This window comes from Poromitra crassiceps (assembly GCF_964638095.1).
Source record: "Poromitra crassiceps genome assembly, chromosome: 22".
In the NCBI taxonomy this organism is placed as follows: domain Eukaryota; kingdom Metazoa; phylum Chordata; class Actinopteri; order Beryciformes; family Melamphaidae; genus Poromitra; species Poromitra crassiceps.
This window is the reverse complement of record NC_139647.1, coordinates 7,027,821-7,054,830: the sequence shown is the minus strand read 5'-3', so window position 1 is coordinate 7,054,830 and position 27,010 is coordinate 7,027,821. Positions and strand designations below refer to the sequence as shown.

At 44.9% G+C, this 27,010-nt stretch overlaps 1 protein-coding gene across 1 annotated transcript in view; it reads left to right on the top strand.

The window, feature by feature from the left end:
• adgrb3 (adhesion G protein-coupled receptor B3) overlaps positions 1–27,010 on the top strand; it is a gene marked incomplete at both ends in the record, with an annotated part of 218,598 nt that overhangs the window by 130,618 nt on the left and 60,970 nt on the right. The window contains 5 exons of the mRNA XM_083658277.1: positions 148–216; positions 7,773–7,881; positions 18,782–18,996; positions 24,312–24,461; positions 26,093–26,136. Of these exons, the coding sequence (XP_083514403.1) occupies positions 148–216; positions 7,773–7,881; positions 18,782–18,996; positions 24,312–24,461; positions 26,093–26,136 (587 nt within the window). The remainder of the gene's footprint in view (positions 1–147; positions 217–7,772; positions 7,882–18,781; positions 18,997–24,311; positions 24,462–26,092; positions 26,137–27,010) is intronic.

Genomic DNA, 27,010 nt, shown 5'->3' with positions numbered 1-27,010 from the left:
ATGTCACAATATTGCACAGAGCTGTTCTTCGTTTGAATGCACAACGTGTTATTACTCATTTAGAGTATCCCGACACCTCTGCACGCTATGTCCTTTACGTGGGTGTGTTGTTGATGCATTTCCTTCCTCCTCTCTTCATCTCCACAGAACTTCTTTCAAATCATCAGCAACCTCTTGGAGGAGGAGAACAAGGAGAAATGGGAGGACGCACAAAAGGTACGCATGTTGGCATCATAAATCAGTGAGGTTTGCAGCAGAGTGAGCGCTGTGTGCCTCGCAAATCTCGTGCTGGAGGCGTGTTGACAGTTGTCCCGTCTGAACGGCTGACATGCAGAAAGGTTGAAGAAATGTTAAGGCAATATTATGCCAGCACAAATCTCTCTCAAAGGTCATTTAGCAGGAATTACATGTGCCCTGATTTGGAAAGGCAGTTCCTCAGTGCTCCACACGGTGGCAGCAGCACTGCCACATAGATTTGTCAAGCCGTTAACATATCAGGTTTGCTCCTCCTATGATTTTAACTCGCCTGGCATAGATCATGGCAGAAATTACTATGAGCCCAGCTCGTCTGACATCATATAAGCAGCTTTAAGACTCCCTTGGTAGTAAATGCATTACATGGCTTCAAACACCAATTAATAAGAAACCATAGTTCAATATCTCATGCAGGTGAATCTGAAACATTGCCCTGGGTGAGCAGACCTACAGAACCACCCACAGCACTGGGTTGAGTTTTGGCTTGCTTTTGAGATGAGAAGAGGGAAATGGAGTGGAACAAATTGACAATTCGGTCTGATATCAGGCTCGCTGAAACCAGGCTTCAACCCTGGAAATAATGTACAGTGCTGTTTCTGTACAAAAGACGACACCTTCCGCACACTGAGTTTATATGTGGAGGTTTCCAGCTACATCCTCTGTCAGCCACAGCTCTCAGCTTGAGAGGTGGCAACTCTCCTTCTCCAAACTGCCACTGGTGCCGGAGACAACCTGGACCCCTGAAATTGCACACATCCAAGACTCTGACAGAGATGCCATCTGTGAAGACTGCCAGCCTGCAAAAGGGCATCTGCTCCTTTGTCAGCTCCACTGGTTAAATTGACTTAAATGAGGTATGGCCTGCACTGCCACACGGGCTGAGGTGGGCGTCTTTAAATCATTCAGATTTCCCTCTTTGCCTCCCTTTCCCTATGTGTCACTTTAGATAAGAGCGTGGGGAGTGCAGGCAGTCCAGCCTCTGCCAGGAGTGGCAGGCTTGGCTCTCTCCACATGCAGTAACTAGGTGTTTACTCACAGCAGCTTTAGTTTGGCAGCACTCAAAGGTAGGCACGCGCAAAAGCACTGATTTTAACACAGTAGGAATGAGGGGGCTTAGACAGATAGAAGGAGCGTAGCAATAGGAAACGTGCCCTCTGTGATTGTGAGGGTTGTGACGAGGTTATTTTTTTGTCAGAAGCTGTCAGTGTTGTCAGTGTTGTCAGTGTTGTCAGTGTGCATGTCAGAGGAGTGGCACTTCAGCGTAGACACTCCACAAAGTGGGCATTGACTCAGCAGCTCTGAACTCAACAGACATCACAGTCATTAATCCGTCTCTTACTGGCTTATCTTGCATTAATGGCTGTTCCAAGACAAATCAGTTTCCAAGGCACGCTTACACTGCACGCTTACACTGCATGCTTACACTGCACACTGACACTGTACGCTTACACTGCAGTTTACACTGCACGCTTACACTGCATGCTTACACTGCATGCTTACACTGCACACTGACACTGTACGCTTACACTGCAGTTTACACTGCACGCTTACACTGCATGCTTACACTGCACACTGACACTGCACGCTTACACTGCAGTTTACACTGCACACTTACACTGCAGTTTACACTTCACACTTACACTGCAGTTTACACTGCATGCTTACACTGCAGTTTACACTGCACACTTACACTGCAGTTTACACTGCATGCTTACACTGCACACTTATACTGCAGTTTACACTGCACACTTACACTGCAGTTTACACTGCATGCTTACACTGCACACTGACACTGCACGCTTACACTGCAGTTTACACTGCACGCTTACACTGCACGCTTATACTGCAGTTTACACTGCACGCTTACACTGCACGCTTACACTGCACGCTTACACTGCAGTTTACACTGCACACTTACACTGCAGTTTACACTGCAGTTTACACTGCACGCTTACACTGCACACTTACACTGCACACTCACACTGCAGTTTACACTGCATGCTTACACTGCACACGTACACTGCACACTTACACTGCACACTTACACTGCACGCTTACACTGCACACTTACACTGCACACTTACACTGCACGCTTACACTGCACACTTACACTGCACGCGTACACTGCAGTTTACACTGCATGCTTACACTGCATGCTCACACTGCACACTTACACTGCAGTTTACACTGCACACTTACACTGCATGCTTATTACACTGCACGCTTACACTGCACACTTACACTGCACGCTTATACTGCAGTTTACACTGCACGCTTACACTGCACACTTACACTGTACGCTTACACTGCACGCTTACACTGCAGTTTACACTGCACGCTTACACTGCCGTTTACTCTGCACGCTTACACTGCACGCTTACACTGCAGTTTACACTGCACGCTTACACTGCACGCTTACACTGCACGCTTACACTGCAGTTTACACTGCACGCTTACACTGCAGTTTACACTGCACGCTTACACTGCACGCTTACACTGCACGCTTACACTGCACGCTTACACTGCACGCTTATACTGCACGCTTACACTGCAGCCACTGGCTGTCCACAAACCCTTTCCTATGTCCACTGCGTTGCTACAGGCTGAGAGATAGCAGGAGAGAAAGACAGACGTGGCTTCAGTCTGCAAACTATTTTCTCTGTTCGCCTCCTCACTGTTACCATGCGAGGGGAGGAAGAGCTCCGTCTATAGAAGCTCCTCTGCGGCCATTTCCCTGCTGCCTTCACATCGCACGGTTGCCATGGAGACCAGCAGAGCGAGCGTGACTGCACAGTGCGTCAAGACATGCCCCCCCCCCCCCTCACTCTGCTGTGTCAGAGGCAGAGGTGGGAAGAGGACTGATACTGAGAGTACTGTTACTTTAGTGACAATTAAGTACAAGTACAATGATTAGTCCAGAAAATGACTCAAGCAAGAGTAAAAAAAAGCTGGCCGATTTAAAAGTACTCGAGTAAAAGTACATTTGCATGACTTTAAAAAGGTTTTACATTTGAATTATTTGCTGTACATTTCGGATGTTCACACATCCGGCACATGTTACCGTTGTTACCACAGCTGTCCCTGTCTTTGTCTGTCTTATTCTTGCTCCGTACTGAAAAGCTTGTTCAGATGCGGTCAGGGATGCCCCGTCTGGCGACTGGCTACTGTGCTGTTTTCATAGTGCGGTGGGCAGCACAAAGCAGAATTTACTCATTTAAAAGTACTCAAGTAGAATATCTATTATTTAGATGACTCGAGTAAGGGTAAAAGTATAGCATTATAAAAATAAAATAGGGTTAGGGTTAAAATAAATAAAATCAAGTACTTGGCAGGCCTCTGGTCAGAGGCCTGCCATCCCTCCTCTCAACACACGTGTAAGCATGTGAAAACACAGGGGAGGAAAACCTGCCTTAGGTGGTGTCGAATATGAACGCAGAGTGAGGCGCTAATTGCCAAATGCCACTCAAAGTGTAATTGCTTTGTGTCGTTAGTGTGCGCTCACATCTCACAGTCTTGCAATATTGTATAACATGACACATTTCTGAAACCGACATTTTTTAATTTTCTTAACCTGTAATTTTGTTAAGTCAATGCTATTATACTGTAAGCATGCCATTTTGTCTTGGTATGAAATGTGTATTTTGTATGCCGCTGCTTCACAGTTTACACAGCGCTACAATCAGTGCAATGCCCTTACAGAAAAAACACATGAGGGTCACATGTGTCCCCCATGTGGTGAACATGCTGTCCACATGTGAAAACATGTGGACAGCATGCACTCTGTGCTCTGTCTCTGCACTATGCACTCTGTGCTCTGTCTCTGCACTGTGCACTCTGTGCTCTGTCTCTGCACTATGCACTCGGTGCTCTGTCTCTGCACTATGCACTCTGTCTCTGCACTATGCACTCTGTGCTCTGTCTCTGCACTATGCACTCTGTGCTCTGTCTCTGCACTATGCACTCTGTGCTCTGTCTCTGCACTATGCACTCTGTGCTCTGTCTCTGCACTATGCACTCGATGCTCTGTCTCTGCACTATGCACTCTGTGCTCTGTCTCTGCACTATGCACTCTGTGCTCTGTCTCTGCACTATGCACTCTGTGCGCTGTCTCTGCACTATGCACTCTGTGCTCTGTCTCTGCACTATGCGCTCTGTGCTCTGTCTCTGCACTATGCACTCTGTGCTCTGTCTCTGCACTGTGCACTCTGTGCTCTGTCTCTGCACTATGCACTCTGTGCTCTGTCTCTGCACTATGCACTCTGTGCTCTGTCTCTGCACTATGCACTCTGTGCTCTGTCTCTGCACTATGCACTCTGTGCTCTGTCTATGCACTCTGTGCTCTGTCTCTGCAGTATGCACTCTGTGCTCTGTCTCTGCACTATGCACTCTGTGCTCTGTCTCTGCAGTATGCACTCTGTGCTCTGTCTCTGCACTATGCACTCTGTGCTCTGTCTCTGCACTATGCACTCTGTGCTCTGTCTCTGCACTATGCAGTCTGTGCTCTGTCTCTGCACTATGCACTCTGTGCTCTGTCTCTGCACTATGCACTCTGTGCTCTGTCTCTGCAGTATGCACTCTGTGCTCTGTCTCTGCACTATGCATTCTGTGCTCTGTCTCTGCACTATGCACTCTGTGCTCTGTCTCTGCAGTATGCACTCTGTGCTCTGTCTCTGCACTATGCACTCTGTGCTCTGTCTCTACAGTATGCACTCTGTGCTCTGTCTCTGCACTATGCACTCTGTGCTCTGTCTCTGCACTATGCACTCTGTGCTCTGTCTCTACACTATGCACTCTGTGCTCTGTCTCTACAGTATGCACTCTGTGCTCTGTCTCTACAGTATGCACTCTGTGCTCTGTCTCTACACTATGCACTCTGTGCTCTGTCTCTACAGTATGCACTCTGTGCTCTGTCTCTGCACTATGCACTCTGTGCTCTGTCTCTGCACTATGCACTCTGTGATCTGTCTCTTCACTATGCGCTCTGTCTCTGCACTATGCACTCTGTGCTCTGTCTCTGCAGTATGCACTCTGTGCTCTGTCTCTACAGTCTGCACTCTGTGCTCTGTCTCTACAGTATGCACTCTGTGCTCTGTCTCTACACTATGCACTCTGTGCTCTGTCTCTACAGTATGCACTCTGTGCTCTGTCTCTGCACTATGCACTCTGTGCTCTGTCTCTGCACTATGCACTCTGTGCTCTGTCTCTGCAGTATGCACTCTGTGCTCTGTCTCTGCACTATGCACTCTGTGCTCTGTCTCTACAGTATGCACTCTGTGCTCTGTCTCTGCACTATGCACTCTGTGCTCTGTCTCTGCACTATGCACTCTGTGATCTGTCTCTTCACTATGCGCTCTGTCTCTGCACTATGCACTCTGTGCTCTGTCTCTGCAGTATGCACTCTGTGCTCTGTCTCTACAGTATGCACTGCCTCATAACACCTATGTTGTGCTGGAGCAGAACCGGGCTTTATGGCACTTACTCTGGTTGATCTCTCCTGCCTACATGTATGTAGCTTTGGATAAAAGCGTCTGCCAAATGACAAACTGTAATTGCATCCAAGTCAGAGGACTAAACTGGTGACGAGAGCTGTGCTGACAGGCGCCCGGCAGAAGGACTAGTTGACCTGCAGCTCTGTCCGTGGTGCTGAATGCCTGCATTTGCACACTGATTGCTGTTCTCCATGAAGGGACACACAAACCCAGCCCGTCGCCCGTGACTTGGCAGAGGCTGCTGGATGGGCAGCCAAGCAGCAGTGCCGTGTGCAGAGCCAGAGGTGACAGCACTGATGTCAGAGGGACGCTTCAGTCACCGTTTGTCACACGCAATCTGTCTTCTTCTGGAGACAGCCATCGAGGAATTTCAAGCATGATCGAAATTCACATACATGTACAGTTACCTCTGTGACTTCAGACAATGCCTTGTTGTTGTCGTTGTTGTTGTTGTTATATTTCATTTCCTCACTATTGCAATTTTTGCAATAGTGAGGAAATTGCAAATGCGTTTGTTACACACTATAACTTCAATTTAGAAAATTCTTACATAAATCAAGTTTATACAAATCTCTATTATTTATTTCTGCTTGCTTCTTTCTTTTCCTAGCTCTGTTTATAGTCCCCCACTATCTGAGAAATACTGACTACTGCTGCATTTGCTGCATTCATGGCAGGACTGTTAACTGTTAATAACAGAATCCTCTGGCCTCTGTCTCGCTCTAGATCTATCCTGTAGATCCTGTAACTGTTAATAACAGAATCCTCTGTCCTCTGTCTCACTCTAGATCTATCCTGTAGATCCTGTAACTGTTAATAACAGAATCCTCTGGCCTCTGTCTCCGTCTAGATCTATCCTGTAGATCCTGTAACTGTTAATAACAGAATCATCTGGCCTCTGTCTCCGTCTAGATCTATCCTGTAGATCCTGTAACTGTTAATAACAGAATCCTCTGTCCTCTGTCTCACTCTAGATCTATCCTGTAGATCCTGTAACTGTTAATAACAGAATCCTCTGTCCTCTGTCTCACTCTAGATCTATCCTGTAGATCATGTAACTGTTAATAACAGAATCATCTGGCCTCTGTCTCCGTCTAGATCTATCCTGTAGATCCTGTAACTGTTAATAACAGAATCCTCTGGCCTCTGTCTCACTCTAGATCTATCCTGTAGATCCTGTAACTGTTAATAACAGAATCCTCTGTCCTCTGTCTCACTCTAGATCTATCCTGTAGATTCTGTAACTGTTAATAACAGAATCCTCTGGCCTCTGTCTCACTCTAGATCTATCCTATAGATCCTGTAACTGTTAATAACAGAATCCTCTGGCCTCTGTCTCCATCTAGATCTATCCTGTAGATTCTGTAACTGTTAATAACAGAATCCTCTGGCCTCTGTCTCACTCTAGATCTATCCTGTAGATCCTGTAACTGTTAATAACAGAATCCTCTGGCCTCTGTCTCCATCTAGATCTATCCTGTAGATCCTGTAACTGTTAATAACAGAATCCTCTGGCCTCTGTCTCACTCTAGATCTATCCTGTAGATCCTGTAACTGTTAATAACATAATCCTCTGGCCTCTGTCTCACTCTAGATCTATCCTGTAGATCCTGTAACTGTTAATAACAGAATCCTCTGGTCTCTGTCTCCATCTAGATCTATCCTGTAGATTCTGTAACTGTTAATAACATAATCCTCTGGTCTCTGTCTCACTCTAGATCTATCCTGTAGATTCTGTAACTGTTAATAACATAATCCTCTGGCCTCTGTCTCACTCTAGATCTATCCTGTAGATTCTGTAACTGTTAATAACATAATCCTTTGGTCTCTGTCTCACTCTAGATCTATCCTGTAGATCCTGTAACAGTTAATAACAGAATCATCTGTCCTCTGTCTCACTCTAGATCTATCCTGTAGATCCTGTAACAGTTAATAACAGAATCCTCTGTCCTCTGTCTCACTCTAGATCTATCCTGTAGATCCTGTAACAGTTAATAACAGAATCCTCTGTCCTCTGTCTCACTCTAGATCTATCCTGTAGCAGTGGAGCTCATGCAGGTCATAGAGGAATTCATCCACATCGTTGGTCTGGGCATGAAGGATTTCCACAACGCCTATTTGATGACTGGGAACCTGGGTAAGAAACATCCCAGTATTCTATATAAATCGTATCTATTATTATTATTATTATTATTGTTGTTGTTGTTGTTGTTGTTGTTGTTGTTATTGTTATTATTATTATTATTGTTGTTATTATTATTATTATTATTATTATTATTATTATTATTATTATTGTTATTATTATTATTATTATTATTATTATTATTGTTATTGTTATTATTGTTATTATTATTATTATTATTGTTGTTATTATTATTATTATTATTATTATTATTATTATTATTATTATTATTATGATGATGATGATTCCTCCCAGCCCTCTTTCTGCCTGCCTGGACACATAATCCCTGTGCTGTGCTGACTCCTCGTGTCAATTCCACCCCATCATTAATTTAGGATAAATGGTGTGTGGTGGGGTGAGGGAGTCAAATGACTGCAAATCAATATTGGTAATTAAAACTGAGCTTGTGGTCTTAATGTGCTCAATTCCTATGGAAACACTTCACACTCAATCCAATATCAACAATGAATGCAGCGTAGTGACCCCCAAACAGCGTAGTGACCCCCCCCAAAACAAGAGCAGAGCTCCTCTTTGACTGGCCAAAGACAACTGCACATTTAATCCCATCGGCACTCTTCGCAAGAGTAGGGGTGTAACCCCGGTGCCCTGGGGGGGTGTAACCCCGGTGCCCTGGGGGGTGTAACCCCGGTGCCCTGGGGGGGTGTAACCCTACACCCGGTGCCCTGGGGGGGTGTAACCCCGGTGCCCTGGGGGGTGTAACCCCGGTGCCCTGGGGGGTGTAACCCCGGTGCCCTGGGGGGGTGTAACCCCGGTGCCCTGGGGGGGTGTAACCCTACACCCGGTGCCCTGGGGGGGTGTAACCCCGGTGCCCTGGGGGGTGTAACCCCGGTGCCCTGGGGGGTGTAACCCCGGTGCCCTGGCTAAATTCTCACACAGGCCTTCCCTCCATCATTGGCTCTTTCTGTCCTCAACTCTCCACCCTGAGAGCTGATGTGTGCTGAGCATTCTGGCCACAACTGGCTGCCGCGCATCACCCAGGTGGGTGCTACACATCGGTGGTGGATGAGTTTATTTACACACACACACACACCATGATATGTAAAGCACTTTGCGTGCCTTGAAAAGTGCTATATAAATCCAGTCAATCAATTATTAAAGGGAAATATATGGAGGATATCTACAACTTATTGCTACTGAATGTATTTTCAAGTAATACATGTCAAGGAGCAGAGCTTTTGCACACACACACACACACACACACACACACACACACACGCACATACACACACACACACACACACACACACACACACTGAATCTGATGAAGGTCTGCGTAAAGAAACGTTCTTCTTCTTTTGTTTTTGTTTGTTCTTTTGTTTCTTTCATTGCAAGTGAAGACAGTGTGAGTGTGCGGGAGCCTCCATTTCATTCAAGTCATACATTTGATATCAAACTTTCAGGTACATCTTAAAGCACCTTTTTCACTTTGGAATGTTCATACATCCCTTGCTTCATATCCATGCTGTTATAAGAAACATTCACACTTGGGCAAGTCCCCATTGCTGGTGTTTGGTGCAGCTTGGAGGTTGAGTGCGTTGCTCAAGGACGTACTGTACGCCCGCCTGTTGTGCCGCGCCCCCCCTGACTTGATGAGAAGAAGGAAAACATTCCTGCAGATTTCTTACACCCTGGAAATGTCCGTTCATTATTAGATAACGTAGCTCATGCATAGACAAAGAGCTGTAATCACTGTTCGCCCATAAATCGCAACTGTGCTCAGCGACATCCATATTAAGAGATCCTCTTCCTGACGGAGACAAGTGGATGTTGAGTGTTAGAATGATTACTCTATTTTGCTTACACAGAGAAAGAACACACTGGTGAGTCAGCCCATCTGTTCTGCGAATTCAAGACTAGCTATATGCTCGGATTGACAACGTTGGAACTATATTTTCTTATTCTTTTTTTCATGTATGAATCCATGCTTTGGCAACAGACGTACAAGTACTTAGTACCAATACAGCTCATTTAATTAAATTGGGAGAGAGAGAGAGAGAGAGAGAGAGAGAGAGAGAGGGAGAGAGAGAGAGAGAGATAGACAGACAGACAGACAGACAGACAGACAGACAGACAGACAGAGACAGAGAGAGTAGACATGAGAATGCCTTGATCTAAATAGTTATTGATGCAGCATGGCTGAATATTGAGTCAGAATATGGTCTACTACATATATTTAACATAGTTTTCAGCTCTGTGCATAACTGATAAAGCTGTTATGATGCAATCAGTCAAACCAAGGATGTGCTCACATCTTCAGAACTCAATTGACTGTAAATAAATGACAGCCAAGAGTCCACAGTTTCTAATGAAATCAAATATGCGTAGCATTAGCAAATTTGAAAGTGCAGTAACTGTACAGTATGTAATGTGGGAAATATACTGCAGTTTCATTCTGTCTGCTGAGAAAGTCTTGATTAGCGGAGCATATAGCATATAGCATATAGCATATAGCCTACAGCAGTGGTTCCCAACCTGGGTGTCCTGGCCCCACAAAGGGTCACTGGATTCATCAAAGGTGTCGCGAGATGATAGGACAGGATAGGATACAGAAAACATTTTGGACACTTTTTGTTCCCCAAACATTCTTCAAATGTTTCCTTTATTTTTTGTGGATTTCTGTATTTTACCTCCTCAAGCCGCCTCTAAAAGTTATTCAAATAAAACAAAATAAGTCCTCTTTCTAGAGCTGCAAGGTTAATCGATTTGTCAATTAACCGAAGATTAATGAACAACTATTTGGATCCTTTAATAATTGTTTTAGTTGGCGTCCGGGTAGTGTAGCGGTAGATTCCATGCCTGCGAGGGTCGCAGGTTCGCGTCCCCGTGTTACCTCTTGCTTGGTCGGGCGTCCATACAGGCACGATTGGCTCTGCGGGTGGGAAGCCGGATTGAGGGTATGTGTCCTGGTCGCTGCACTAGCGCCTCCTCTGGTCGGTCGGGGCGCCTGATTGGGGAGGAAGGGAACTGGTGGGAATAGCATGATCCTCCCACGTGCTACGTCCTGCCGGTGAAGCTCCCCGCTGTCAGGTGAAAAGAAGCAGCTGGCAACTGCGCATGTGTCGGAGGAAGCATGATGCTTTAGTAATCTTAAAGTCCCTGGAAACCAAAAATATTTTATTATTATTTAGCATTTTGAGTTCATCACATCACAGGACCCTATGTTAATAAGCCACCAGCCAAATTTGAACGATGATGAACGTCGCAAAGCATATAAATTTAGGTTTGACAGGTGTGGCAAAACGCATGAAAATCGATTATTTTTTAGAGTGTATTATCTCCCGCGGAATGTGTGGGCGTGTCCCATCTACAGCAGGGAAATTTCTGTCTCGGAGAGCGCGAGAGAGAGGGGGGAGGGAAACGGAGAGAGAGAGAAAGAGAGATGAGTGCACACACCGTGTGTGTGTGTGTGTGTGTGTGTGTGTGTGTGTGTGTGTGTGTGTGTGTGTGTGTGTGTGTGTGTGTGTGTGTGTGTGTGTGTGTGTGTGTGTGTGTGTGTGTGTGTGTGTGTGTTCGCGCGTTGCTCCCCTGGTTGCTCCGTGGCTCTGAGAGGAAGAGATCTCTGTCCGTTCTCTCTCTCTCTCTCTCTCTCTCTCTCTCTCTCTCTCTCTAGTCCGAGAGAGAGAGAGAGAGAGAGAGAGAGAGAGAGAGAGAGAGAGAGAGAGAGAGAGAGAGAGAGAGAGAGAGAGAGAGAGAGAGAGAGAGAGAGAGAGAGAGAGAGAGAGAGAGAGAGGAGCACATGGCTTGAAACCCGACACCTTGCTAATCTCACACACAGGCACAGGGAGACGGACAGCGAGGGAGCGCTGTCACTGGGGGCAAAGAACAGACTTGCCATAGGTGGGTGCGGATTGCACGCGTGTACAAAGGTTATATAGAGCTTATGACGTCATAAGCTCCTACATTTTAGCACCTCACGCGCTGCTCTCTTCAATGAGGAAGTATCTTGTAGAATCTTGTAGAAAAGTGTCGATTTTAAGGCTTTGGGTTGAAAGTAATGCATAATAATTTCGGAGGCATATAATTAGTAACATAAGATCCTAAATAACATAGTTAGAACGTTTTTGTGGATTTTGGTTTCCAGGGACTTTAAGCAAAAATGTGAAGGAAAAGAAATCTGGTTTCAGCTTCTCAAATGTGAACGATTTATTGCTTTTCTTTGTCCAACATGATAAACTGAATATCTTTGGGTTTTGGGCTGTTAGCCAAAATTATTTGAAGATGTAACCTTGGCCTGTGGGGAACTTTATTAGACATTTTATGCACAAAACGATATCATTAACCGATGAATCCATCATAATCAGTAACTTAACTTGTAGACAATGCACCATGTGATCAGGGGTCCTAGGTGACGAGGGCTCCCAGGTAGACTTTGCTTTATTGTATGGCCCAGGAAGGTTGAGAACCACACTGCCCCTACAGCATGTTTTGCAGAACTGCCACATATACAGAAGATTAGATTAGAAGATTAGAAGTCAAATAAACAATTCTATTACAGAATGTTCTGGTAAAAAAAAAAAAATGCTATAAAATCTGAACTCAGAAGTTGTAGGTTTAGGTTTTAGGTTGAAGTTATACCTACTTTGCTGCTTTAATGAGCTTGCAAATATTCTTGCTGCACCACTGTTCACAGTTCAGATCACAACTCCAGCTCTTTGAAAAGGTGTCTGCATACACCATCTTTCTTTTCCCTTATATCCTCACACCTTCTTTGAGCTTCTATACCCCGCGGCCTCCTGGAGGATCTGAGCTCTCTGTGCCATTTCATTTCTTACTCAGCCACAAACGCTGTCGTACCAAGAATGGAATCCTCCAACTCCACAGACATTATTTATTCATGCCAGCCAGTGTGAGCACGTACAGCTGTTTCTGTACCGTAGAGGCAGTTTTCTTTGGAGGTGTGAGGTTTCTCCCCTCTATGCTTTACTAGAGATAACAGTTGACCCAATTATATCAAACACCTGATATACTCACTGGCTCTCGGTTGCATTTTTCTGTCCGTAATGAGTGGGGAGCTCCCGAGAACAGCACACCAAACATGATGCAACGAATGCACCCATCAAAATGCCATTATGAAGCACTTGGAGAGGTAAATTAAGTAACGGATATTTGAAAAGAAGGTTTGAATGCCTTTCATAATGGCAAACATGAATGACTTTCTTAGATGAAAGGATACCCCCCCCCCCCCCCCCGTTTTATTCCAATTTAGCTTAATGGCAGTCCTCCTGTCTCATTGCCATCGCCTCTCTTCATGCTTGAAAAAACATTCACACACCCTTCCTTTCTACTCAATATGCAATCTGCTCTATGAGGCGGCTCTCAATTCATATGAAAGCATTTCATCCCCATAGACAAGAAGTGCTTTTTATCAAGCACATAAGCACCACCACTACTACTACTACTACTACCACTCTACTACTACTACTACTACTACTACTACTACTACTACTACTACTACCACTCTACTACTACTACTACTACTACTACTACTACTACCACTCTACTACTACTACTACTACTACTACTACTACCACTCTACTACTACTACCACCACTACATCTCACATGTTTAGTGGGGGAGCCGCCTTGTACTGCTGTCACTTTAGACCAGGGGTGCCCGAATTCTTTCCCATGAAGGGCCAAAACTCAATCTGGGTGGAGGTTCCGAGGGCCAAAAATAAACGTTGCGGAATTACATTAAAATGTATTGTGTTTTATAGAAAATGAACATTCTAAATCTAAAATAACATTTCAATATAATCTACTTTTTATCCGTTTGGTAATTGTAATAATTTGCAATTGGTTACGGTATATATATTTAAAAAAAAACATCTGCATTTGTGGGGAGCTTAAACATTTAATCAGTAAACACCCAGTTAAAAACAGTTGTATTTTCCACCTTTGTAATCAAGAGAGAAATTTGACTTAATTCACAACTTGAAAAATCCTCAAGGTACTTTGAAAATCAGCTTTATTGTCCATCTTTTGTAAACAATTTGCCATGACAATTTGCAGGGATGCAATCTCAGGAGTGAACACAGTATATCCGCAGCCACATTCAGACACTGTTTCACAAAGTCACCACATGAAAAAGCTCGTCCACCCTTTGCAATCAGTGCAGATATCTGATAACTTGCCCGAGTTGCATTCTGGATAAAAAAATCGGGGGGGGAGGGGACTAAAAAAAACGTTTTTTTCCCAAATCCGTGGCGGGCCAAAACAAAGAGTTTGGCCCGCGGGCCTCAAATTGGTCAGACAGACTGATGAAAAATGCACTATAGCCTATATACACACAGTAGAAGAATTGAAGAATGTATATGGTCGCTTGTTTGGAGGGAGGGGAACTCATTGGAATAGCGTGATCCTCCCACGTGCTATGTCCTACCAGTGAAGCTTACCCTGTCAGGTAAAAAGAAGCGGCTGGCTACTGCCCATGTCTCGGAGGAAGCATGGAGCCAGTTTTGGCTCTCCCCAGATCGGCAGAGGGTGGAGCAGCAACCAGGATACATAAATTAAAATTAGCACTAATGGGATAAGAAAAATCGGGGGGTGGGGAATATAAAAAAAAAAGCAGCAGCAGCATATGTCAGGTGACATCACAGACGGTCTGGTCTGGTGTTGACAACACCTGGAGGGATGGGGCATCTTTGCACTAACAGGGGCGCTATAATTAAAGGTCAAACATTTGAACAGAAACAACACCTCTGATGTAATTTTGCTGAGCTACAAATGAAATCTAGACGTATTTTGAGGCTGTAAAACGTTATCTAGATGTGTGTTTTGTGTTATGACGGATCGTTCCAAAAAGCCTGCGTTTCTATCTTTATCCTTTATCCCCCCCCCCCTTTTTTCTCCCAATTGGACTTGTCCAGTTTCCCCTGTCAAAACCCTGACAGGTCCCTGTCATGGCTGCACTCCCTCTGCCCATCTGGGGAGGGTGTATACTCTCACCATTCTTCTGATTCATGTGCAGTCGCCAGCCGCTTCTTTCCACCTGACAGCGAGGTGTTTCACGGGCAGGACGTGCGTGGGAGGATCACACTATTCCCCCCCAGTCCCCCCTCTCCCCCGAACAGGTGCTAGTGCAGCGACCAGGACACATGACACTTCATCCGGCTTCCCACCCGCAGACGCGGCCAATTGTGTCTGTAGGAACGCCTGACCAAGCCGGTAGTAACAACGGGGACTCGAACCTGCAGCCCTAGTAGGCAAGGGAATGGACTGCTAACACCGCCCGGGCCACGCCCCAAAAAGTACAAGTCGAAACTCCAAAAGAACATCTAGCAAATCTACTATTTTATTTATATCAGATAAAGTCACATATATTCCAGATTGCACCACCGTTGCTGTAGGAGTGCAGATTTGTGAAGCTGATTCCTGCACAGCACAGACATGAGGAGCCAGTTGGCTTTGGGACAATGATTTGGAGATCTAGCGGTAATGAGCAGCCTCTGGCTGGTATCAGGCAGAACATTACTATCTGCTGGAGAAAAGTTGGAGCCTTGCAGGGAGGATCTTTTAAATGAATAACTGATCCAGTCGTTCAGCAGAGTGTTGTACCCACATTTGATTTCATTTGGTGTTGATTTTCTATTTGAACGCATTAAGAGAAATATGTATGCCTGTTTGTGTTTGCGCATTTACCTATACAGATTCATACTGTAGCCACATACAGTACATACAGTACAGTGTGTGTACATGCACACATGCGCACACACACACACACACACACGCTACAAAGCCATGTACCAATTACTGCACTTATATGAAACATACGCCTAAACAAGTAATTTCCACCTCTAACATCCTATTAATATTATCTGTTAATGTCAGAAATGTAGCCTAGAGTCAAAACTGCATGTACTGTACTGTACGGTACCGTACTGTACTGTACTGTACTGTACTGTACTGTACGGTACGGTACTGTACTGTACTGTACTGTACTGTACCGTACCGTGCCGTACCGTACCGTACCGTACTGTACCGTACCGTACTGTACTGTACTGTACCGTACCGTACTGTACCGTACCGTACCGTACTGTACTGTACTGTACCGTACCGTACTGTACCGTACTGTACCGTACCGTACTGTACCGTACCGTACCGTACTATACTGTACTGTACTGTACTCTCATCAAACATAACTGGGTATATTCAGAATATACCAAAACACATTGGGACAATGACAGAGCTCAGATATGGGCAGCATCATTTTCAGGTCATTGATTTGATCCCTGGATATAATGTAGCAAATGATTTGATCCCTGGATATAATGTAGCAAATGATTTGATCCCTGGATATAATGTAGCAAATGATTTGATCCCTGGATATAATGTAGCAAATGCTTTGGTAGCCGGCCATCATCTCAGCAGCAGTTGCCTTTTGGCCCTTTCGATTAAAGGAATGGAAAGGAGTGTGTGTGTGTGTGTGTGTGTGTGTGTGTGTGTGTGTGTGTGTGTGTGCGTGTGTGCGTGCGTGCGTGCGTGCGTGCGTGCGTGCGTGCGTGCGTGCGTGCGTGCGTCTGTGTGTGTGTGTGTGTGTTTGTGTGCGTGCGTGCGTGTACGCTGCTGTAAGCCAAGAGGAAAAGCATCTGGCTGAGTAAGATATTGCGGCATCATTTCGTCACTAATTTATGGCACCCTCCCGACACTGAGATAAATACTGGCTGTCACCAATGCATCGTCGTCTGTCCTGCTACTTTTAGCCAAATAACCTTGATTGCAAAAGCTCTCCACTTCAGCAACTTACTCGCTCTCCTCACAAGCAAACGCCTGGAGGACGGAGGAAGCTCGCTCGCTCGGGGGCATGGTGCAAAGATGAAATCCTGCTAGGAGATGGAATACAATACATCACACACCGTTCACATGTTTGTTACTGGCTCTTTGATGCGATGCTGCACTTTATGGTTGAGAGACAATTTTGACAATTAGTGGCGATCAATTGCAAATACATGCAAAGACAAGCTAAATAATAGATATTTACAGCACATAAATGCTCATCCATTTTAAGCAGTGCAGCCGCTTCTATACGTGACGTGTGTGTCCATCTGTTTGTAGTATGACTTGTCTGTTTGTAGCATGAGACTAGGAGGGGGAGGGGCCATAGGGATAGGACGATCATAATCTTGCAGTAGCCAGCTGTAGATAGATATCTACGTCTGGTGCACAACTCTTGTGTGTGTAACTGTTTAAGGGCCGCCCCCTAAGACCAAATCAAAATGCGTGACAGGCATATGAATTGACCAACCACGGACCTCCTTATTTGTGTGACGCAACTCGCGGGGCGCTACATTTTGAACCATGCACCAATGCATGCAGACAGCTGGACTCCTATAACAGACCAGCCAATCAGACATGAGTCAGCTGGACTCCTATAACAGACCAGCCAATCAGATTTTACCGTAGGAATTCCTACGCCAAAACCTCACTTGTCATTCAGATCGCCGTCGCTGGAGGCGTGCTTACGTAAGACGTTGAGACTAGGAACGTCGTAGAGAGGCGGGGTTCGAGCGGTGGGTAGGGGGTGTGGCTAGGGGGCTGTGGGTGGTGAGAGGGGGCGAGGAAGCGGCGGTGCTATAGGGAAACGAGGTGTCCATTCGTAGCTCAATGTCCATTTGTAGCATGAGAGGATAGACCAATCAGGTGTAGCCTATGCATATGGGGGGGCGGGGGCAACGGGAGAAGGCTCCGACCTCACAACCTGCCCTGCTTACTTCAACACCTGGGTGGGATCTTTCAGGTCACGAACAAGATGACATGTTGTTTGAGCTGCACATTTGTGCACACACTGCTGAGCCTTTCATGAATGTGTGCTGCTGTACTGAGCAGTGCTATCATTCCCAATGCAGACACAATGCAGACACAACAGGCAGACACAATCGTCTCGTTGTGTTGCATTGTTGTTTTTCTGAATCATTTGTAACCCAATTGATCTCTTTATTTGTGCTTTTGAGGCCCATCAGTGGAGTGTAAAGCCCCATTTACCTGCAGAATTAACCAGCATTCTGAAAGACTGCCTTCCTAGTCCCCTGTCGTTTTTCACAATGTGCCCCATGGCACGGCACACACGCACGCACACGCACACACACACACACACACACACACACACACACACACACACACACCGCTGCTGCTCACAACATCTGGTGCTGTGAACCACCCTCTTTGCGACTGGCAGGTCCCATGGTGCTGTGATTTCATGCCTGCTGTTGGATCATTGCAAACACACACACACACACACACACACACACACACAAACACAAACCTCCATTGTCACAGATTTCACTCAAACGTGGATTCTTGCCAGCTTTCAAATTGTATCATTGGCAGGATTAGCCTCAGATTCCCCTGGCTGGAGTGCCACCTGACCGGGACTGTCACTGGATGTGAGCCATGATAGTAAAAAAGTTGTAGATTAAAGTTGATTATTAGTATTAGTATTAGTATTAGTATTTGAGACCTTCTTAATATGATTTAAAAGTTAGGGTTGAGTCCATTATGTAGATACATGTATGTAAATATGTCAAAATACATAAATATGGGTCTATATGGCTGCTTATTTGCACATTGCTAGCATGCATTTAATTTATAACGTTTACATTAGTTGTATGTATGTGTGTGCATGCATTAATACATTGAAAGGTCATTTTTCTTTGGAGAAAGAATTTGGGATAAATGGGAAAATGGAATAATAATCCAAAAGACAGCATCGTTTATGTTGCCACATTTCAAATACCGAAAACATCTAAACATAAACTCATAGTATTAATATTCAGTGTGAATCCCACACTGTTTTGATGCTGATGTTGTTGTTGTTGTTCTTTTTTCTCATGCTGCAGTGGCCAGCATCCAGAGACTTCCTGCAGTGTCTGTGATGACTGACATCAACTTTCCCATGAAGGGTCGTAAAGGCATGGTGGACTGGGCCAGGAACTCAGAAGATAAAGTGGTGATCCCGAAAGGCCTGTTTGCTTCCCCGTCGGCAGGTAATGTGACCACAGCTCAGAACAGCTCCCCTGACAGTCGCTGCACCGCACCTAGCTTCAAGACTCAGGTCGCTCCACCGTGCCTAGCTTCAGGACGCAGATCGCTCCACCGTGCCAGAAAGAACCCGAGACTGGGTCAGTAGCCAGGAAGAGCCCCAGGCTGGGTCTGTAGCCAGGAAGAGCCCCAGGCTGGGTCAGTAGCCAGGAAGAGCCCCAGAGCCCCAGGCTGGGTCAGTAGCCAGGAAGAGCCCCAGGCTGGGTCAGTAGCCAGGAAGAGCCCCAGGCTGGGTCTGTAGCCAGGAAGAGCCCCAGGCTGGGTCTGTAGCCAGGAAGAGCCCCAGGCTGGGTCAGTAGCCAGGAAGAGCCCCAGGCTGGGTCAGTAGCCAGGAACAACCCCAGGCTGGGTCAGTAGCCAGAAAGAACCCGAGACTGGGCCAGTAGCCAGAAAGAACCCGAGACTGGGTCAGTAGCCAGGAACAACCCCAGGCTGGGTCAGTAGCCAGAAAGAACCCGAGACTGGGTCAGTAGCCAGGAACAACCCCAGGCTGGGTCAGTAGCCAGAAAGAACCCGAGACTGGGTCAGTAGCCAGGAAGAGCCCCAGGCTGGGTCAGTAGCCAGGAAGAGCCCCAGGCTGGGTCAGTAGCCAGGAAGAGCCCCAGGCTGGGTCTGTAGCCAGGAAGAGCCCCAGGCTGGGTCTGTAGCCAGGAAGAGCCCCAGGCTGGGTCTGTAGCCAGGAAGAGCCCCAGGCTGGGTCAGTAGCCAGGAAGAGCCCCAGGCTGGGTCTGTAGCCAGGAAGAGCCCCAGGCTGGGTCTGTAGCCAGGAAGAGCCCCAGGCTGGGTCAGTAGCCAGGAAGAGCCCCAGGCTGGGTCAGTAGCCAGGAAGAGCCCCAGGCTGGGTCAGTAGCCAGGAAGAGCCCCAGGCTGGGTCAGTAGCCAGGAAGAGCCCCAGGCTGGGTCTGTAGCCAGGAAGAGCCCCAGGCTGGGTCAGTAGCCAGGAAGAGCCCCAGGCTGGGTCAGTAGCCAGGAAGAGCCCCAGGCTGCGTCAGTAGCCACGAAGAGCCCCAGGCTGGGTCAGTAGCCAGGAAGAGCCCCAGGCTGGGTCTGTAGCCAGGAAGAGCCGCTGTCTGTGCTATAGGACTGAGATGTTCATATTACGTTTCCGTGGATTCCAGAAATGTAAAATGCAGACATTTTATTCTCGCAATTGGGTTGAAGGTATCTGATATGTCCTTAAAGTAATTTTCTGGTATTAAATCTACTTAAGTATGGAAAGTACAAGTACGTAAATGCTGTTACTGTAATAGAAAAGCGAGCAAAAGACATGCCTGGGCTTGAGTGGATATCATCTTCTTCTTGAGTTTTATAACGGTTGGCAAACAATGTTATGGTGCATTGCTGCTACCAACTAGAATGCAGTGTGGATCATGATCAACATAACTTACAAGCTAGGATCGCTGATTCGCCAAACCTGCTTGTTTGATCCGATTATATTTTTTAGTAATGAGTAACGAAGATGCTTAGGGGAAATGTAATGGAGTAGAAAAGTATACATTTTATTTAGGATAGTAGTGGAGTAAAAGTGAAAGTTGACAGAGATATAAATATTCAAGTAAAGTACAGATACTCCCAAAAAATACTGCATTGTCTGAAGAATTGTAAATAGATTTCCAAACAGACAGATGGGCCTAATGTAGAAGAGTGTTCTCTATGTTTTATACTGGACCATCCATTGTTTGTCTAATGTCAAATAATGCATAGAAACTTAAACGAAAGCCTGTTTGCTTGCCTGTGCTTGTTCAGCCATTGAGTTTTCCATTGACTCAGCATTCTCAGCTTCCTTTCAAATGCTGCCAGTGGCCAGAATATATCCCAATACAAAGCCAGACAATTTGGTTAATTGGTCTAATCAGTCTTATCTGGAATATATCAAAGATAACAAAACAATGGATTGATTGGGGATCTATGCCACCTGCCTAATCTCAGCCACTCTCATTTGGACAGGGAAAGGAGCTGAATGTGAAGAAGAGTTTAGCACTTGTCTAAGGGCTTTTAAAATAATATAAAATATAATACCAATCAAACCTTCTCTCAGACTAATCTTTGTTTACAGGAGTCAACAAAGTCTGTATCAGCCGCAAGAAACGATTTCTTGTCAAGAGATTGAACAAATAACTTTTGTTAATTCTTAATGTGTTATTGGCAGGAAATGTATTGGCATTGCATGCTGGAAGTTTTTTCGTGGGTGTCTATATTAGGCAAGTGTTGCTCTCAATTAAAAGTTTTCTTTGACTTAAGAAGATTTTTCATATTATTCCCAACTAAATATTAAAATGTATTATGAAGCATATGGAATGTTGCCTTTTAGCTCAAAAGCTGGTAAAAAGTCTGATTACGGTAGTCAGAATCGGCTTTTAGCCATTTGACCCTTATTGCATACATTAACATCTACTGAATATTCATCATAAACTGTAATTTCATCACAAGATAAAGTGTCAGTATAAAATATTTACAATAATGTTAATTCATGGTTTATTTTCCCTATCAGATATGGATGGAGCACCCGTCTTCATTTTGGGAACAGTTCTCTACAAGACTCTTGGACTCATGCTACCTTCACCAAAGTAAGGGCAACTTTATTTTATTTTATTTTATTTTATTTTATTTCATTTTATTTTATTAGTTGTAAGCTGCTGTAATGTAATTTTCTTTTAAAATTCAGAGTTGTGTATGCAGCCTTCAAAACAGCGTCTACCTTCAGTTTGTTCCTGGAACTTTCCACTATAAATACATCAATCTATCTATCTTCTATCTATCTACACTATTATTGGAGTCTCTCTGTCCGTCCCTCTGTCCTTCGCATATCTCGAGAACCGTTGGTCGGATCGACTTCAAACTTGGGGAGTGCGTTAAGTGGACCTGACGGAGTGCAGTGCCCTGTTTTCGTGCAATTCGGCATAGCATCACCTACTGGCAACAAAAAAAATTGTTTATCTCAAGAACCGTTTGTCCGCTCGACTTCAAATTTGGGGAGTGCGCTGATGGGAACTCGACACAGTGCAATGTCGAATTTCGTGCAATTCGGCACAGTGCCACCTACTGGCAACACAAAAAGCGGTTTATCTTGAGAACTGTTCATCAGATTGACGTCAAACTTGGGGAGTGTTCTGCTGGGAACTCGACGTAGTGCAGTGCTGACTTTCTTGCAATTTGACATAGCGCCACCTACTGGCAACACAAGAAGCAGTTTATCTCGAGAAACATTCGTCCGATTGACTTCAAACTTTGGGAGTGCGCTGCTCGGATGGAAATATTTGTTCACCATTCTGTACTGTATGTTTTATTTCATATTTAGGCTGTTGTTTGAAGAATACCCAATCCAGTCAACATTCCCATTTGTCCTTTTAGCAAACCTCTTATCAGATCTTTTCAAATCATATCTAAATTTCAATTTAGGGGTTTGGGTTTACAAAAACATAAGCAGTATGGACTAGGTACTGTAGTTCATTTAAGGATGGCATTAGTGTCCACTTGCTGAAGTTTAAAAGAAAAACACTGTCCTACTACTCTGTGATACTTTAGGGTGTACTTTCAGTAGAGATTCACCTGTCCAATTTCTCCATTGATTTCCATATGAAAATTGGACCCAAAAAAGTCACTTGCACCAAAAGTAGGCTAATAATATTCTTAGCTCAAGTGTTGCTGGCAGGACAGCACCTCGTCTTTTCTTTGCAAAGTTGACAGTTTTCTTCCTCGTGGGAATTTCAGCTTCTACAGTAAGAAGAAGAATCGGTCGACTGTGCAGCAATTGGAGAGTTTTTGAGACGGTACTAGAGTCATGCCAGATGTTCAAATCACACGATGTAAAGATACTGTACATCTCTTTGAGACAGTACTAGAGTCATGCCAGATGTTCAAATCACACGATGTAAAGATACTGTACATCTCTTTGAGACAGTACTAGAGTCATGCCAGATGTTCAAATCACACAATGTAAAGATACTGTACATCTCGAGACAGTACTAGACTCATGCCAGATGTTCAAATCACACAATGTAAAGATACTGTACATCTCTTTGAGACAATACTAGAGTCATGCCAGATGTTCAAATCACACAAGCACACAACCAACCAAACACTTGTCAGACAGACTGGGCGGTCTCCTGCCCAGCCTGGCGTTTTCCATGTTTGTACACAACCAACCAAGCGCTTTAAAGAGCCAGACAGACTGGCCGGTCTCCTGCCTGGCCCTGCGCTTTTCATGTTTGCACACAACCAACCAAACGCTTCAAAGAGCCAGACAGACTGGCCGGTCTCCTGCCCGACCCTGCGCTTTCCATGTTTGCACACAACCAACCAAACACTTTACAGAGTCAGACAGACTGGGCGGTCTCCTGCCCAGCCTGGCGTTTTCCATGTTTGTACACAACCAACCAAGCGCTTTAAAGAGCCAGACAGACTGGCCGGCCTCCGGCCCAGCCCGGGGCTTTCCAAGTTTGCACACAACCAATCATCTCTTTCAGCCTTTCATTTGCACTTCTTCTGTTTTGCTTGGGTTTTCAGTCCCGTTTGAACAGCACTAGAGGGCATCCACGATGTACCTCTTCTCTGAATAGTCGCTTTCACTTTCACAAATCTCTCTTCTTAACACTTTAGGTTTTTTGTGCCCATGATATTTGGTTTAATCTCCTAAAGTCCATAAGGACGCCAGGGGGACGGAGAAAACACTTTAAGATAACAATATTAATACTTTAAAAATTAATTCAACTGCCCAGAATTTTTTTTTTTTTGCAAAAAATCTCCCCCAAATTCAAAGACAACTGCATTTGGTTTAGACATACTGCAAAATCAACACCATATCCCACAGAATTCTCACTGACTCTGATCCTAAACCTAATCCGGAAGGGCTAATGTATTTCACTGACTCTAATCCTGAAGGGCTAATGCTGTGTACATCAGGGGGTATATTGACATCATACTGTATATATATATCTATATCTATATATATATATATATATATATATATATATATATATCTATATATATATATATATATATATATCTATATCTATATAGATATGTATATATAGATAGATAGATAGATAGATAGATAGATAGATAGATAGATAGATAGATAGATAGATATATACAGTAGATAGATAGATAGATAGATAGATACAGTAGATAGATAGATAGATATATTCTTTTTCTTCTTTTTTTTTCAACGAGTGTGAGGAGTGAGCTCAAGTGTTTGATCATGAAAGTAAAATCAGGGTTAAGGCTTTGAACACTGGAGATGATGTATGGTGTTTAGCCTTTCTCTTACATGATGCTAGCATGGTTAAGCTATACATCAGGTGTGACCCTCTGTTCACCTTGTTGTAGTGGTTGTGGCCTCTTGATGATTTCGAGCACCTCTCTGTTGGACTCAGGAACCACACCGTTGTGAACTCCAAGGTTATTGCAGTGACCGTCAGGCCTGAGCCCAAGGTGACCGAGTCCCACTTGGAGATCGAACTTGCTCACCTGGCAAATGTAAGTACCCTTGTCATGTTCTCCTGTAGAGCTACAGTAACCAATATCTTTGTATACATGTATTTGTATTACTGGCCATTGTGTTGCATTAACATTTTTAAGTGGTTCAACTACTGGGTGTGAATCTTTATCACGGCGCCCACTAACGGAGCCGTGGTTTAACGCCACATTTTCGGGTGAGTCAGTCACTCACTCCGGAACGCTAAGTGAGGTGTCCACATTGGCGCAAATTCCCATGAGTTAGTACATCGCAGAGACATCAAATTTGGCCCAATGACAGATAAGCATTACTAGCTCCAGAAATATTCCCCCAATTGACATGATGGGGACGCTATCATTAAAGGTTAAAATTTCAGCGGTCATTTTGAAGATATTCATTTTTACATTTGTGAGAGGGTGTGATCTGTCAGCTAAATTGTCATATCTCCATGACCGATTATCCGATCTTCACAAAACTTTGCGAAGATGTTCAAATATCATCAATGAACACGTCTGCATCGCTGTTTTATGATTGAACGGTAGGGGGGGGGGGTGCCACTACAAATGCACAAACGAAAACATTTTGATGATGACACAATTTGGTACACATACTCAGTCAAAATAAGACGTTTTGTCAACATTGGTGAAAGTTCCCACAGAGTCAGGATGGCTCCTCCCTTTCATGGCAAATGTCCTGCATTTATATAGCGCTTTTATGCAAAGCGCTTTACAATCAGTAGGTACATTCACCCATTCACACAGACATTCATACACTGATGGCAGCAAGCTACCATGCAGGGCACTGGCACCACCATCCGGAGCAATTTGGGGTTCAGTATCTTGCCCAAGGACACTTTTGACATGCGGACTGGAGGAGCCGGGGATTGAACCACCGACCTTATGATTAGTGGATGACCCGCTCTACCTCCTGAGCCACAGCCGCGCCCCTTTCATCACTGGGTGATGCCATTTCCCATTGGTGAAAGTGGGTGGGGCCTATGGTATAATAGCCACGTAACAGCACATCTACTTTTTAGATTTTGACGTCGACACCAAATTGTGTATCCAGTGGCACTGTGGGCATGTACAGATATCTACTTGTTTAATAATCGTGGACAATAAACTGTTCGAAAGATAACAGTTTCCTAGTATGAAAAGTGTTTTTGTCTGTTGAGTGAATGTTCTACAGTGGCCGCAGCACACCTTATCTCCATCAGCCGGCTAACAATGGCGGTTAATTGGCTGGCTAATTAATTTGCAGGCACCCAGTGTCAGGAGAACGCATTGCAGTGCAGTCCAATAATTACAAGGACAATCCTTGCTATGATCCAGGCCTTCATGTCAGAGATAAAGAGTGTGTGTGTGTGTGTGTGTGTGTGTGTGTGTGTGTGTGTGTGTGTGTGTGTGTGTGTGTGTGTGTGTGTGTGTGTGTGTGTGTGTGTGTGTGCGCGCGTGCGTGTGCGTGCCTGTGTGTGTGTGTGTGTGCGTGCGTGCGTGCTTGTGTGTAGTATAGTCCATATTTCCATTAATGGTTCATATGTGATCCATAAAACACATGTGCATGTGGATTTATGTAGGACAAATATGCAATAGATTCGGTGATGGTGATGATGATTCAGCTGGTAAATATCGTGTCCTCTTGTGTCTTCCAGGGAACCTTGAATCCGTACTGTGCACTGTGGGATAGCAGCATCATGTAAGTGGGCATGCACTATATATATCAGAATCAGAATCAGAATCACTTTTATTGCCACAGTATGCAAGTTACATACGAGGAATTTGTCTTAGTGTCTGTATGCAGCGTAGCGGTCACATCAATATACAGGGATAAGAAGTAGGAAAATCACTAACGGCAATCGCAAGGTTGCAAGTGCAATCAAATCGAATCAAATTGAGTCAATATATATGTACATGAGTGCTGAAGTGTTCTGTGGATGATAAATATGAATTGGAGTTGGAAAGTTGGATTTACATGAGATTTACAGTCAGAGTTAGATAAGAGTTTACATTGAATGTACATGAAATTTACAGGCTAAGTTAAATAGGCATTAATGTGCAGGGAATTTACATAAATGTATCAGTCCCAGTTAGACAGACATTAAATTAGATACAGTATGAGTTCCAGTTTTATGGGGGGGTGGGGGTTCAGTTGAGTTTAGGAGGAGGTAGTGAGTTTGTGTGTGTGTGTGGGGGGGGGGGGTTGTTGGTGAGGCCCTTGGCGGAAGGGGTTTCCGGGCCTTGTTGGTGAGGCTGATGGCGGTTGGGAAGAAGCTGGTCTTGTGGCGGGTGGTTCTGGTCTTGGCAGACCTCAGTCTCTTGCCGTGGGGGAGTGTCTTAAAGAGTTTGTGGCCAGGGTGGGAGGGGTCAGCCATGATTTTGCGAGACCGCTTCAGTGTCCTGGGCCGGCTGCGTGCAGGTCCCGGAGGGATGGCAGGTTGCATCCGATTATCCTCTCAGCGCAGCGGATGATGCGCTGAAGTCTAACTATAGAGTATCGCGGGGATGATGTCTTTTTGTAGGCTAATCCAGAAGTTATGCACATCCTGATTCCCTCATTGGGAAGTCAAGGT